Genomic DNA, 9760 nt, shown 5'->3' with positions numbered 1-9760 from the left:
TAAAGTATTAGTATATTTCCTTTATAAGTAATAAAGTATTAGTATATTTCCTCTATAACAAGTAATAAAGCAGCTACATTGGTTTCTATACACTTAAAGATACAGTATTTAACCAACAGTATTTTGACGACCACTTATTGTGCTGCTACTTTTTGATGAATACATGACAAACGAACATAGCTATGTGATACTTTTATTGGTAACAGACAGACCAAGCAGCACCTCTATACTCATGCAAAAACATACCATAAAGCGAGACAGATCAGAGGCAAACTAAAAAACACCCTTTTGAGTTGTGTATTCAAGTTAAAATAGATTACATTGAAAAGAAATCTTCATGAAGTGTATGATCAAGGAGACTGAAATGAAAGGGACACATTTTCAAATGTTGCAAAAAATATGAAAAGCTTAAAAACTGGAGATGTTACAAGATAACATCACCCAACTACACTTCTCATTATTTAAAAGCCCTTGTACATAAAGCATTACAACAAGCACATGACAAACTCCTAAGATATGTGTACTTATATATATACACACACACACTGACTATACTGTATATATATATCAGTAAGCTCATAGAGCAACACTGTCAATATAATATAGACAGTGGATATCCTGACATTGCTGAGGTATGACGTTAGGTTAGGAGGCACTTTTACTGACATCACAATGCAGTACTTCGGGTTTATTTACCTGTACGGTATGCTGTTATGAACCTAGTGAGATGAGTGGACAGCAGATATATGTTCTATAGGTCTCATAAGATCGCATGGGACAAGCAAAGCTAAAATCAGTCAGCCGCCCCTCTGGGACAGTGCTCAGTGCCAAAAACAGACTCGTTTTCAGACGTAGTCCACATGGCAAACAGTGATTCCAGCCAAAGAGGTGAAGTAACATGAAAAAGACAGAGTAGAGGTTAGAAACTTGCAACTGAAAGAAAAAGACTGCATGTGGATAAGTCCACCCTCTCCAGAAATACATTACAGGAAGATCCAAAAAAACTAAATGTTAACTTTTATCTCACTATTTCATGTCTCACATGTCACTGACATCAATTTATCAAATGGTATGATTGTTAATCTAACACACCTGCAGTGTGAAAGTGAGAACATGAAATGAAATGATGATGTATCTTATGTAAAAAGCTAAGAGGGGAACATGTAAGGGTTCACAGAGGTTGTGATAGAACAAATAAAACATAAGTAAAAACTACAGCAAACAGTAAAATATTGGGTCATTTTGAACCCAGGTACTGTAGATAGACTAATTCTCATGACAGGCATTTCATCAGAGCCACTAAAGACTTCTGCTGGGACTCACTTAAAGAGTCTGTCAGCATGGAAGTGGGAGGGAGAGTGTGAGGCTAGCGGGTACAGTACGTATGGGACTATCCTGAATAGGTATGTGTGTGTGTTCATTTTTTTTGGTATGGGGAGAGGCTATAAGAGTTCTCTGCTTTTCCGTGACTGAGGTAGACTGAAAGGTAAAGGGACTGAGGTGAGTTGAGGTCTGAATGAGGTTTGTGTGTCAAGTCATATTGTGAATGTCAAAAAATAAATCAGAAATACACAATAAAATAGAATAATATCATAACTGAGTAGAATGACATGTTCCTGAATAACTAAATGCATAGCTACATTATAGCTACATTAAGGCAAAATACCTGAGGTTTTAATGAGTGTATTGAGAAGATAAAGGTAAATACAAAACCTGAGTGTGGTCCGATGTCATGTCAATTGGACACTGTTGAGTTTAGACTTATTTCTGCTCATGTTAATGGTAATGTAAAATGTATTCCCATTCAAATGTATATCTAACAAAATATCCCTGTGTTTCTTCACAATCAGGACAGACATAACGTAAATTGGGTCATGCCTCTTGTCCCAGTAGCCGCTGTTTGAAATGCATCCTTTTCTTTTTAAACCTCTTCCCCACCATCCCACCACCATTATCACCACATACACGCACACACGTACGCGCTCACACACATGCATATGCACGCACACACAAACACACAGCATCAACCAATCTCGTTCATGAGAAAGGGTTTGGGCAGTCAAACTGAATTGTTGTACGCATTGACCAAATCCTTAGTAATCAATCAACTGACCAAAGCTATGTCCATCCTTGACCCAGCCTCAGGGCTGGATAGACTCCAGGCACAATAACCCAACCAGGCCTACTGTTCTACAAAGCAGGGCTATTATCTGTTGTTTTAGATCCTCATGACAGTGGAGGTTGGATTATACACTCTGCTATCTAGAACCTAAAAGGGTTATTTTGCTGTCCCCATAGGAGAACCCTTATTGTGTGCAGGTAGAACCCTCATGGAACTTAAAAATGTTCTACCTTGAACCAAAAAGGGTTCTCCTATGGGGACAGCCAAAGAACCCTTTTGGAACCATTTTTTCTAAGAGTATACACCTCTTTGTCTCTGCCCAAACCTTGAGGTAGTACTGTGGCACATTGTCTATTCCCCCTCTGCCTCTTCCTGGGCTGGAGAGTGAGATGGTGAAGCCTCAGTGGGTAAAGACTGTGACTGTGAGGGGCCCTCCTCGGTTTCTTCTGAAGGACCCTGTGAAAAGACACAAAAATACAGACATTAGTATGTACAGGTATGTGTGTGAGAGCAAGTGCTTGCGTGCACATGTGTTTGTGTAATGAGTAATGATATACTTGTATGAGTGTGTAAACGAGTGATTCTGTACATGTGGGGAAATAGGTCTGTACGTGAGACCAAGAAATGCTAGGGAGAAGACGGTTATGTCAGGAAACCAAAAAGAAAGGGGAAGAGAGCAGTTATATCAGGTTTCCCCTCTCAGCATTGACTCATTCGTCTCATTCGCATGTCTGTGTCTGAAAAAGGGAGTCTGTCTATGGTTTCAGTTCTTAATGTGTTTTAACTTCTTTGAAACTTGGTTCTGCAGTGAAGATTGTGATAAGATGGATGAGGAAGTTGTATGACATTGACCTCTTTTTTGTGCCAGTGTTGGTGTAATCCGTTGATTCTCTGAAAGAAGGTGCTATTTGAACGGAAGTTCATATTCATCCTCCATGAAAGTAGTGCTCAAGTACAATAGGTAAGAGGATAGATTGAAGAATAAAAACATAATATTACCTATTATGGTGTACTCCTTCTTACCTGCTGTTCCTGGATGACTTCTTGAACTATTCTCTGAGGCTGTGGAGAAGAATAAAAGTGAAATAAAAAGAAGAGAGAAAGGTTGTTCAATCAATCAGTCAAACCGTCCATTGCACAATGCAGGCCAGCGGTTGACAACTTCAATCGTCAAGGGCTGCAATGTTTTACTTTTAATCAGTGAATGATTTAGACCAGGACTATTCAACTCTTACCCTACGAGGTCCGGAGCCTGATGGTTTTCTGTTCTAAATGATAATTAATTGCATCCACCAGGTGTCCAAGGTCTAAATCAGTCCCTGTTTAAAGAGGAACAACAAAAAGCAATGGGTCTGGCTTCGAGGTCCAGAGTTGAGTTTGAGGGATTTAGACCAATGATGGGCAACTCAGTCGGGGTCTCAAATTACTGTTGAGAGTTTGAATAGCAGAATACACAAGGTGCAATTTCGAAATTTGGTTGTGCATCAGCAGTTTTTATCTTGTTATGTCAGTCACTGACAGTCACTCAATTAGCCCATGTCAGCAAAAAATGTTTTGATTGGTGAGTCAGCCTAAACTTACCGACCAGGGGTTCCCCATTGATTTTGTTAGTCACTCTCACTCAGATATCATATCCTCCCCACGAGGGGAATTTCACTTAGGGCCACCAAAAGTCTAGGACTGGTTCTGACTGCATGTGTTGGTATGGTTGAGGGTAAGCAAAGTTACCATCTCTGATTCAGACCTAGGACACCAGGTTAGGGAATGTTCCTGCCAATCACTGACACCAATCGGGAAAAACCGAGGGCACTACTGCCCTTAATTCATAAAAGTCTAAGCCGTTGGGAGGCTATTGTTATAAGATGGTCATACCATGGATCATTTAGCTATTTGATTTGGAATTTTAGGACCCCTTTATACATTTTTTTGTTGTTGAAATTGCTCACAACCCATATAAACGCATTTTTATTTATTTAACCTTTATTTAATTAGGCAAGTCAGTTAAGAACAAATTCTTATTTACAATGACAGCATAGGAACAGTGGGCTAACTGCCTTGTTCATGGGCAGAACGACAGATTTTTACCTTGTCAGCTTGGGGATTCGATCTAGCAACCTTTCGGTTACTGGCCCAACGCCCTAACCACTAGGCTATCTGCCACCCCCTAAACGACAAAACAGACAGTACAAAAATAAATCATAAGGAATAAGGTTTTGAAGTGTCTGTCCTATATCTAGGAGATATAAGAAAGCTCAGGAAATATATATTTATATTTTGGACACACGGTTAACCCCTCTTTTGGAGGGCACAAAACTACTTCCATACTTTCATTCATTTTTGATAATGGTACCTGGTTACCTTCAGAGTCCCATGACACTTATGGGGGTTGTAGAGCAAAACGGAGGACAACATCGTGTTTGTGAGTCTCCTCTTTCCATAGTGGGGTCATATTAGTTTGTAGCCCAAACGTTTTGGACGCTACAGACAGAAGTTGGCACATCGACTCTATCAACTTCAGATGACTCCTGTGAGGCTTCTGGGGGTTGTAGAGCAAAATGGAGAAACCGTTCGGACACGACAGAAGTTTTGGTGAGAAGACCACTTTTTGGAATGTCTCCTGGTCTGACAAACAGCGCTTTAGCTGTGCCACTTTCCACCGCAGATGCGGAAGGCCGACATAGGCGGTTGCGTTTGATTGAGATGCAGACCATGCAAAAATATATATATCTCTAGCTTAAACAGACTCTTATGGATATTTTAAGGCAGCACTTCCCAAACTTGGTCCTGGGGAGCCCAAAGGGTGTATATTTTGTTTTTTGCCCAAGCACTACACAGCTGATTCAAATAATCAACTAATCATCAAGCTTTGACCATTTGAATCAGCTGTGTAGGAAAAAAAGTGCACCCCTTGGGGACCCCAGGACCGAGTTTGTGAAACACTGCCTTAAGGACTGAAGTTGTGCATTCCTAGAATACAAAGAGAGATAGGAGTCTAGGGGAGTACATTTGAGGCGCATATCAGTAGGCCTCATTACGTGTGTGCTTGAGTGAGTGTGTATGTTAGTCTCATACCCATTTCCTTGGCCGGCCCCTTGGTCTTCTCTCCCCGACAGGCTCCACTTCCTGACACAGAAAGGATGGAGGATAAAGCAGAGATGATTGTATTGTTTATTATATACACAAAATGTCTACTCACAACCCTATTCCTACAGTTGTTATTTTCTGTTCAGCTCCTCTGCCTAGTTGGATTCTTTGTTTTTATTGCATATTTCATGTTAACGATATCCATGAACATGAGAAGATGATCTTACCTTGGGTGTGGCACGAGGGCCTTTGTTCTTGCTTCCTCTGGGTCGTCCTCTCGGCCTCTTTGGAGTTGGGGGGCCAGTGGGCTCCTGGGGAGAGATGAAGCAAAATCAGGAACTGCCATGGTTGTCACTTCGACTCTATCCATAGCCAAAGCAGCTGTGCTCCACTCTATTCAATAACATTGTATAGAAAAACCTATGCCAGACTACAGTTGTTAAAATGTGCATTTGGGTTGCTGCTTATGACAGGGTGATATATTTCAGTTATTGTGTCATATACAGATTTAAGATCTTAATTTGATCACCCTGTTACAGAAGAATGTTCCTACAATGCAGGACATTTTTTGTGTATTTGATTTTTAAAAAGGCTTCTGAAGTTTGTAATTTCCACTTTGAAATTTCAGACTTCATTTTCCCTTACGGAAAATGCATCAACCCCTATAAAATGTTTCATTTATTATAATCCACATAATTATTCACATTTCCTGTTGCTGCAGGATTATTTTCCTGCTCATCAAACTAGCTCAAATTAAGATCCTACATCAGCAGGGTCATGTACAGTGTATGAAGTATGTATGTGGAGGGTTCTGTGGTGGTCCAACCTCCTGTTGTTTCCGTGGGCGACCCCGGCCCCTGCGTGGAGGTGTAGAGGCAGGTGATTGGGCCACGCCTGGCTGTGGTGACAGCTCCTTGGTCCCACTGTTGCTCATCCCTTTGTCTGTCCACCAGCGCAGTAAGATGGGGGTGTGGGCATGGACGCCCAGAGCTCAGGCCTCAGGGCAGAGGGTTAGGGAGGGGCAGACTTGAACGGCAGGGGGTAGGACACCTGGGAAGCAAAAGGGGGGCTCAGGTTAGCTAGTCAGTGTTGGGCGATCTCTTTCTAGTAGGCCGTTTGTAAAGACATATATAGTTTATACTATCGTGCATAATCTTTGTATTGTCCCAATGTGACTGGGGGCTGGACAAGTTGATACAAATACACTTTTCCCCCTCTCTCTCTGAACCTCATAAAATCATTATGAAAGGCCACACTGCTTTTGTCTTGCAGTCAGTCCCAGAGCAAGTGTGAGAACTGCTTTATATAAGCCTTTGCACCAGCCATTGCAGGTTCATCTGAACACAGACAGGGGTTTGGCATACGTAGGGAAACATTATCTCAGTCTGCAGTAACTATAAGTAGCAGAGATATTCACAACTCAGTATCCCATTCAACATTTAGATCTAATCCATCCAGCCTGTACCGGTTACTATTGGTTATCTACTGTATGTCTGTGAGGCTGTATATATAGGCTACATGCCTGCTTGTTGACATATTTGTTAGATTATGTGACTATACAGTGCTTTCAACATGGGCTTCTCAGTTACTTTGTACTTGAGTTCATATGTGCCTTTAATCTAATATCACCTTCCAAATTGAATACTGTACCACCTTCCAAATCAAATATCACCTTCCAAATCAAATATTGTCTGCACTTTGCATACAGATATTGGAGGCTACAATTCAGTGCTAAATATTTTGCTGCTACACAGGTTACTTTTGTTCATTTCACTAATAACTAAAAACTAGAGGGATTAAAGGACACTCAATTGATTTGAATAATGTAATTCTGCGTTCCATTCCTTCATTAATTAATTAATTGTGTTGTTAATTTTGACTGATTATAGAAACATGTAGAACATAATCAGAATTCCAAGCTCAAGGTCATGTACAGACCAATCAAAAAGGAGATATAGCTTCTTGTTGCATTGATATACACTGTAGCTTTTCTTTACCAACAAATGCATTTAAGCAGGAAGTTGGGAGTTGAATTTGTCTGTCTGCAGGAGTAGGCTACAATGTTTTTAAACACAGGTGAAGTCTATGAACAGATACTTTTGCATAGCAGGAGACGATTCGTTTAACTATGTTGCTGGCAGTGAACTAGGAGGACTGAATGTACTTTTTCCATATGGGCGGCAACTGCAACCATAAAAACACATTCTGTGCATTCTTTTAAAACTACCAAAATGTGTGTCAGGCAGCCTACATTCAAACTGTCACGTCTCTTATGTTATACTTGTAAACTTTCACTTTGGACTGTAAACAAATTAGGTCTAGTTGACTTAAAAGGCGCCACTTACCAACATAAAATATAGGTTAGAGCAGTGGTATGGTGTCCAATGGAGCAGGACTAACATTGGGCTATAAGAACGATACAGCAGATCATACAAGAGAAAAGTAAACTATTTGTGCATTTTTATCTTTATAGCATAGTCTATATAGTAGACCTACACTGCATCGTCAATACATGTTTAATCGGGATATTCAATTAATTTTACATAATTATTACGTAACCTGTATGAGTTTATTTTAATTTACAGCCGGCGCGAAAGCCATGTGTTTACAGCAGAAGATGCAGGGAGAGAGCATATCATCGAATCGAAGGACAGCAGTTTGTCTGCGGGTAACCGTTGTACTTAATCTGAATGATCTGATACACGATTGAGTAGTAACACATTAATCAAATTGAAGAGAAAAATAGCAACAATGTTATTGTAGAAAAATAAACGATAGCCTGTAGGCAGGCCTATAGGAAGGGTAAAATGTTTCACCTACCTTGCTCCCACCAGCTGGTTTTATTGTTAAACTAGACGACCTAATAAAAACACCGATGGAATTGTAGGCAAGTTTACTATTCAGTCTATATTTTATTCTTACGATTTCTTAATCTTACAGACAGTTCCTTGAATAAAGTTTATCTTGGAATGAACTAACATATGTCTCTTTCTTTCTCTCTCTCTCCCTCTTCCCCTCCCTCCTTCCCTCTATCTCACTCACTCAGTCTGTGTGTGATCTTACGTTTGTCTATCGTATCCTCGTAGTCACGAATACCCCAGTTGAAGTATGATGGGGGTTGGAGCTGGATCATATAGGAACATTGCATACTTTCTCGACCATAGAGGAGGGGTGAAACAGTCGAACACGCCCCTTGCTCATTGCACCACCCACTTGTGAGTGGTGGGCATCATACAGATGTAGGATCTTAATTTGATCACCCTGTTGCAGGAGAACTTTCCTACAATTCATGACATTTTCAACTTTCCTGCAATGAATTACATTTTAAACTTGTACTGTATTTGAGGTTTAACAAGTCTTCTGAAGTTTGTAATTTCCACTTTGACATTTCAGACTTGATTTTCCTTTACGAAAAATGTATCAACCCCTACAAAAATGTCCAATAATTATAATCCATGTAATTATTCACATTTCCTGTTGCTGCAGGATTATTTCCCTGCTGTATCAACCTGGCTCAAGTTAAGATCTTACATATGTAGGCTACACTACACTCAGAGGGTTCAACATAGAACCCAAAAGGGTTCTACCTGGAGCCAAAAAGGGTTCTTCAAAGGGTTATCCTATGGGGACAGCTGAAGAACCCCTTTGGAACTCTGTTTTCTAAAAGTGTAGCTGTAAATACTGCAGTTCATACAGTTAATCCCATGAAAATAGGCCCTACACTGTACGTAAACAATTACTTAATCTGCGTTATTCTGTGAGTTGAATGGACTTCAAAACAAGAATTCGAGCTAATATGTTAAAGTTTGTTTACTCAACAAACTCTGCTGAAAGTGACCTAAATTCAGTGCTTAATTTAAGCCGGATCTTGCCGGAACAGGATCCGGCACCTCCCTGTTTTGGACTGTTTTGTCACGGAACCTATTTGGCCATATCCGGTACCTCTCCTGGCATAAAAAATAATGTTAACTTTTTGCATTGTAAAAACTAGAATAAAAGTGATCAAAGTTAATTCGATTTATCTCTTAATTCTCCTGTCTCCACAAAAAAACAATGTGAAAAATTAGATTTTCAGCCCAGGAAGGCCAATAATTTTGCCACAGAGGATCAATAGCTTGCCTAGCTGTGGATTGTAGCCCAATAACAAGGAATAGCCTACAGTCCGGAACGAACAAGAAATCTGTCAGTGAAAAAACAGCAGGCAGGCAAAACAGGCCTTTCACAATATTTCAAATACAATCGAGGGAAAACACAGGTTTGGAAAGAGAAGACTCTATGCTGTAGGCTACAAAAATATTTGATCAACTTCCAAATATTGTTTTACAAATGAGAGAGAGAGTTAGGCTTTCGGCACGAGCTCACCGGCCATCACTAGCAAGTGAGCTGCTCATCATTGGGTGAGTCAGTGAAACTGGAAAGCACTTTTAGGATTATAATTTCCTCCTCATATTGTAGCCTACAATATTTGTCTCCACACACCAAGGCCTAGGCTATTGATGGACTCAAGACAAGGTCATTTTTATTGATCTCAGATTCTTAGTTTGTCAGTGTCAA

General features: G+C 40.2%; 1 protein-coding gene across 3 annotated transcripts; it reads right to left on the bottom strand.

Moving 5' to 3' along the window:
- Positions 1-179: 179 nt before the first annotated feature.
- Positions 180-8402, bottom strand: LOC106565999 (high mobility group protein HMGI-C). Of its 3 annotated transcripts, none has more exons than XM_014133749.2 (6): positions 8270-8402; positions 6033-6256; positions 5434-5517; positions 5195-5245; positions 3146-3184; positions 180-2578 (listed from the first exon to the last, which is right to left on the bottom strand). In XM_014133749.2, the coding sequence occupies exons 2-6, from the start codon at positions 6138-6140 to the stop codon at positions 2474-2476; spliced, it is 387 nt and encodes a 128-aa protein (XP_013989224.1). In that variant the 5' UTR covers positions 6141-6256; positions 8270-8402; the 3' UTR covers positions 180-2473. The 3 variants fall into 3 exon arrangements, with proteins under 3 accessions (XP_013989224.1, XP_013989226.1, XP_013989223.1); XM_014133751.2 differs by having other exon boundaries at positions 8249-8370; XM_014133748.2 differs by having other exon boundaries at positions 8027-8316.
- Positions 8403-9760: the final 1358 nt, after the last annotated feature.

This window comes from Salmo salar, chromosome ssa12, assembly GCF_905237065.1.
Source record: "Salmo salar chromosome ssa12, Ssal_v3.1, whole genome shotgun sequence".
Lineage (NCBI taxonomy): Eukaryota > Metazoa > Chordata > Actinopteri > Salmoniformes > Salmonidae > Salmo > Salmo salar.
This window is presented reverse-complemented; position numbering and strand designations above follow the sequence as displayed.

Excerpts from the sequence above, each read along its gene's own strand:
- LOC106565999 (XM_014133749.2), bottom strand. The coding sequence starts at position 6,140 with ATGAGCAACAGTGGGACCAAGGAGCTGTCACCACAGCCAGGCGTGGCC. Across the intron at positions 5,518-6,032 it reads GCCCACGGAAACAACAGGAG|GAGCCCACTGGCCCCCCAAC; the intron begins GTTGGACCACCA and ends ATCTCTCCCCAG. Across the intron at positions 2,579-3,145 it reads AAGTCATCCAGGAACAGCAG|GGTCCTTCAGAAGAAACCGA; the intron begins GTAAGAAGGAGT and ends GTCTTTTCACAG.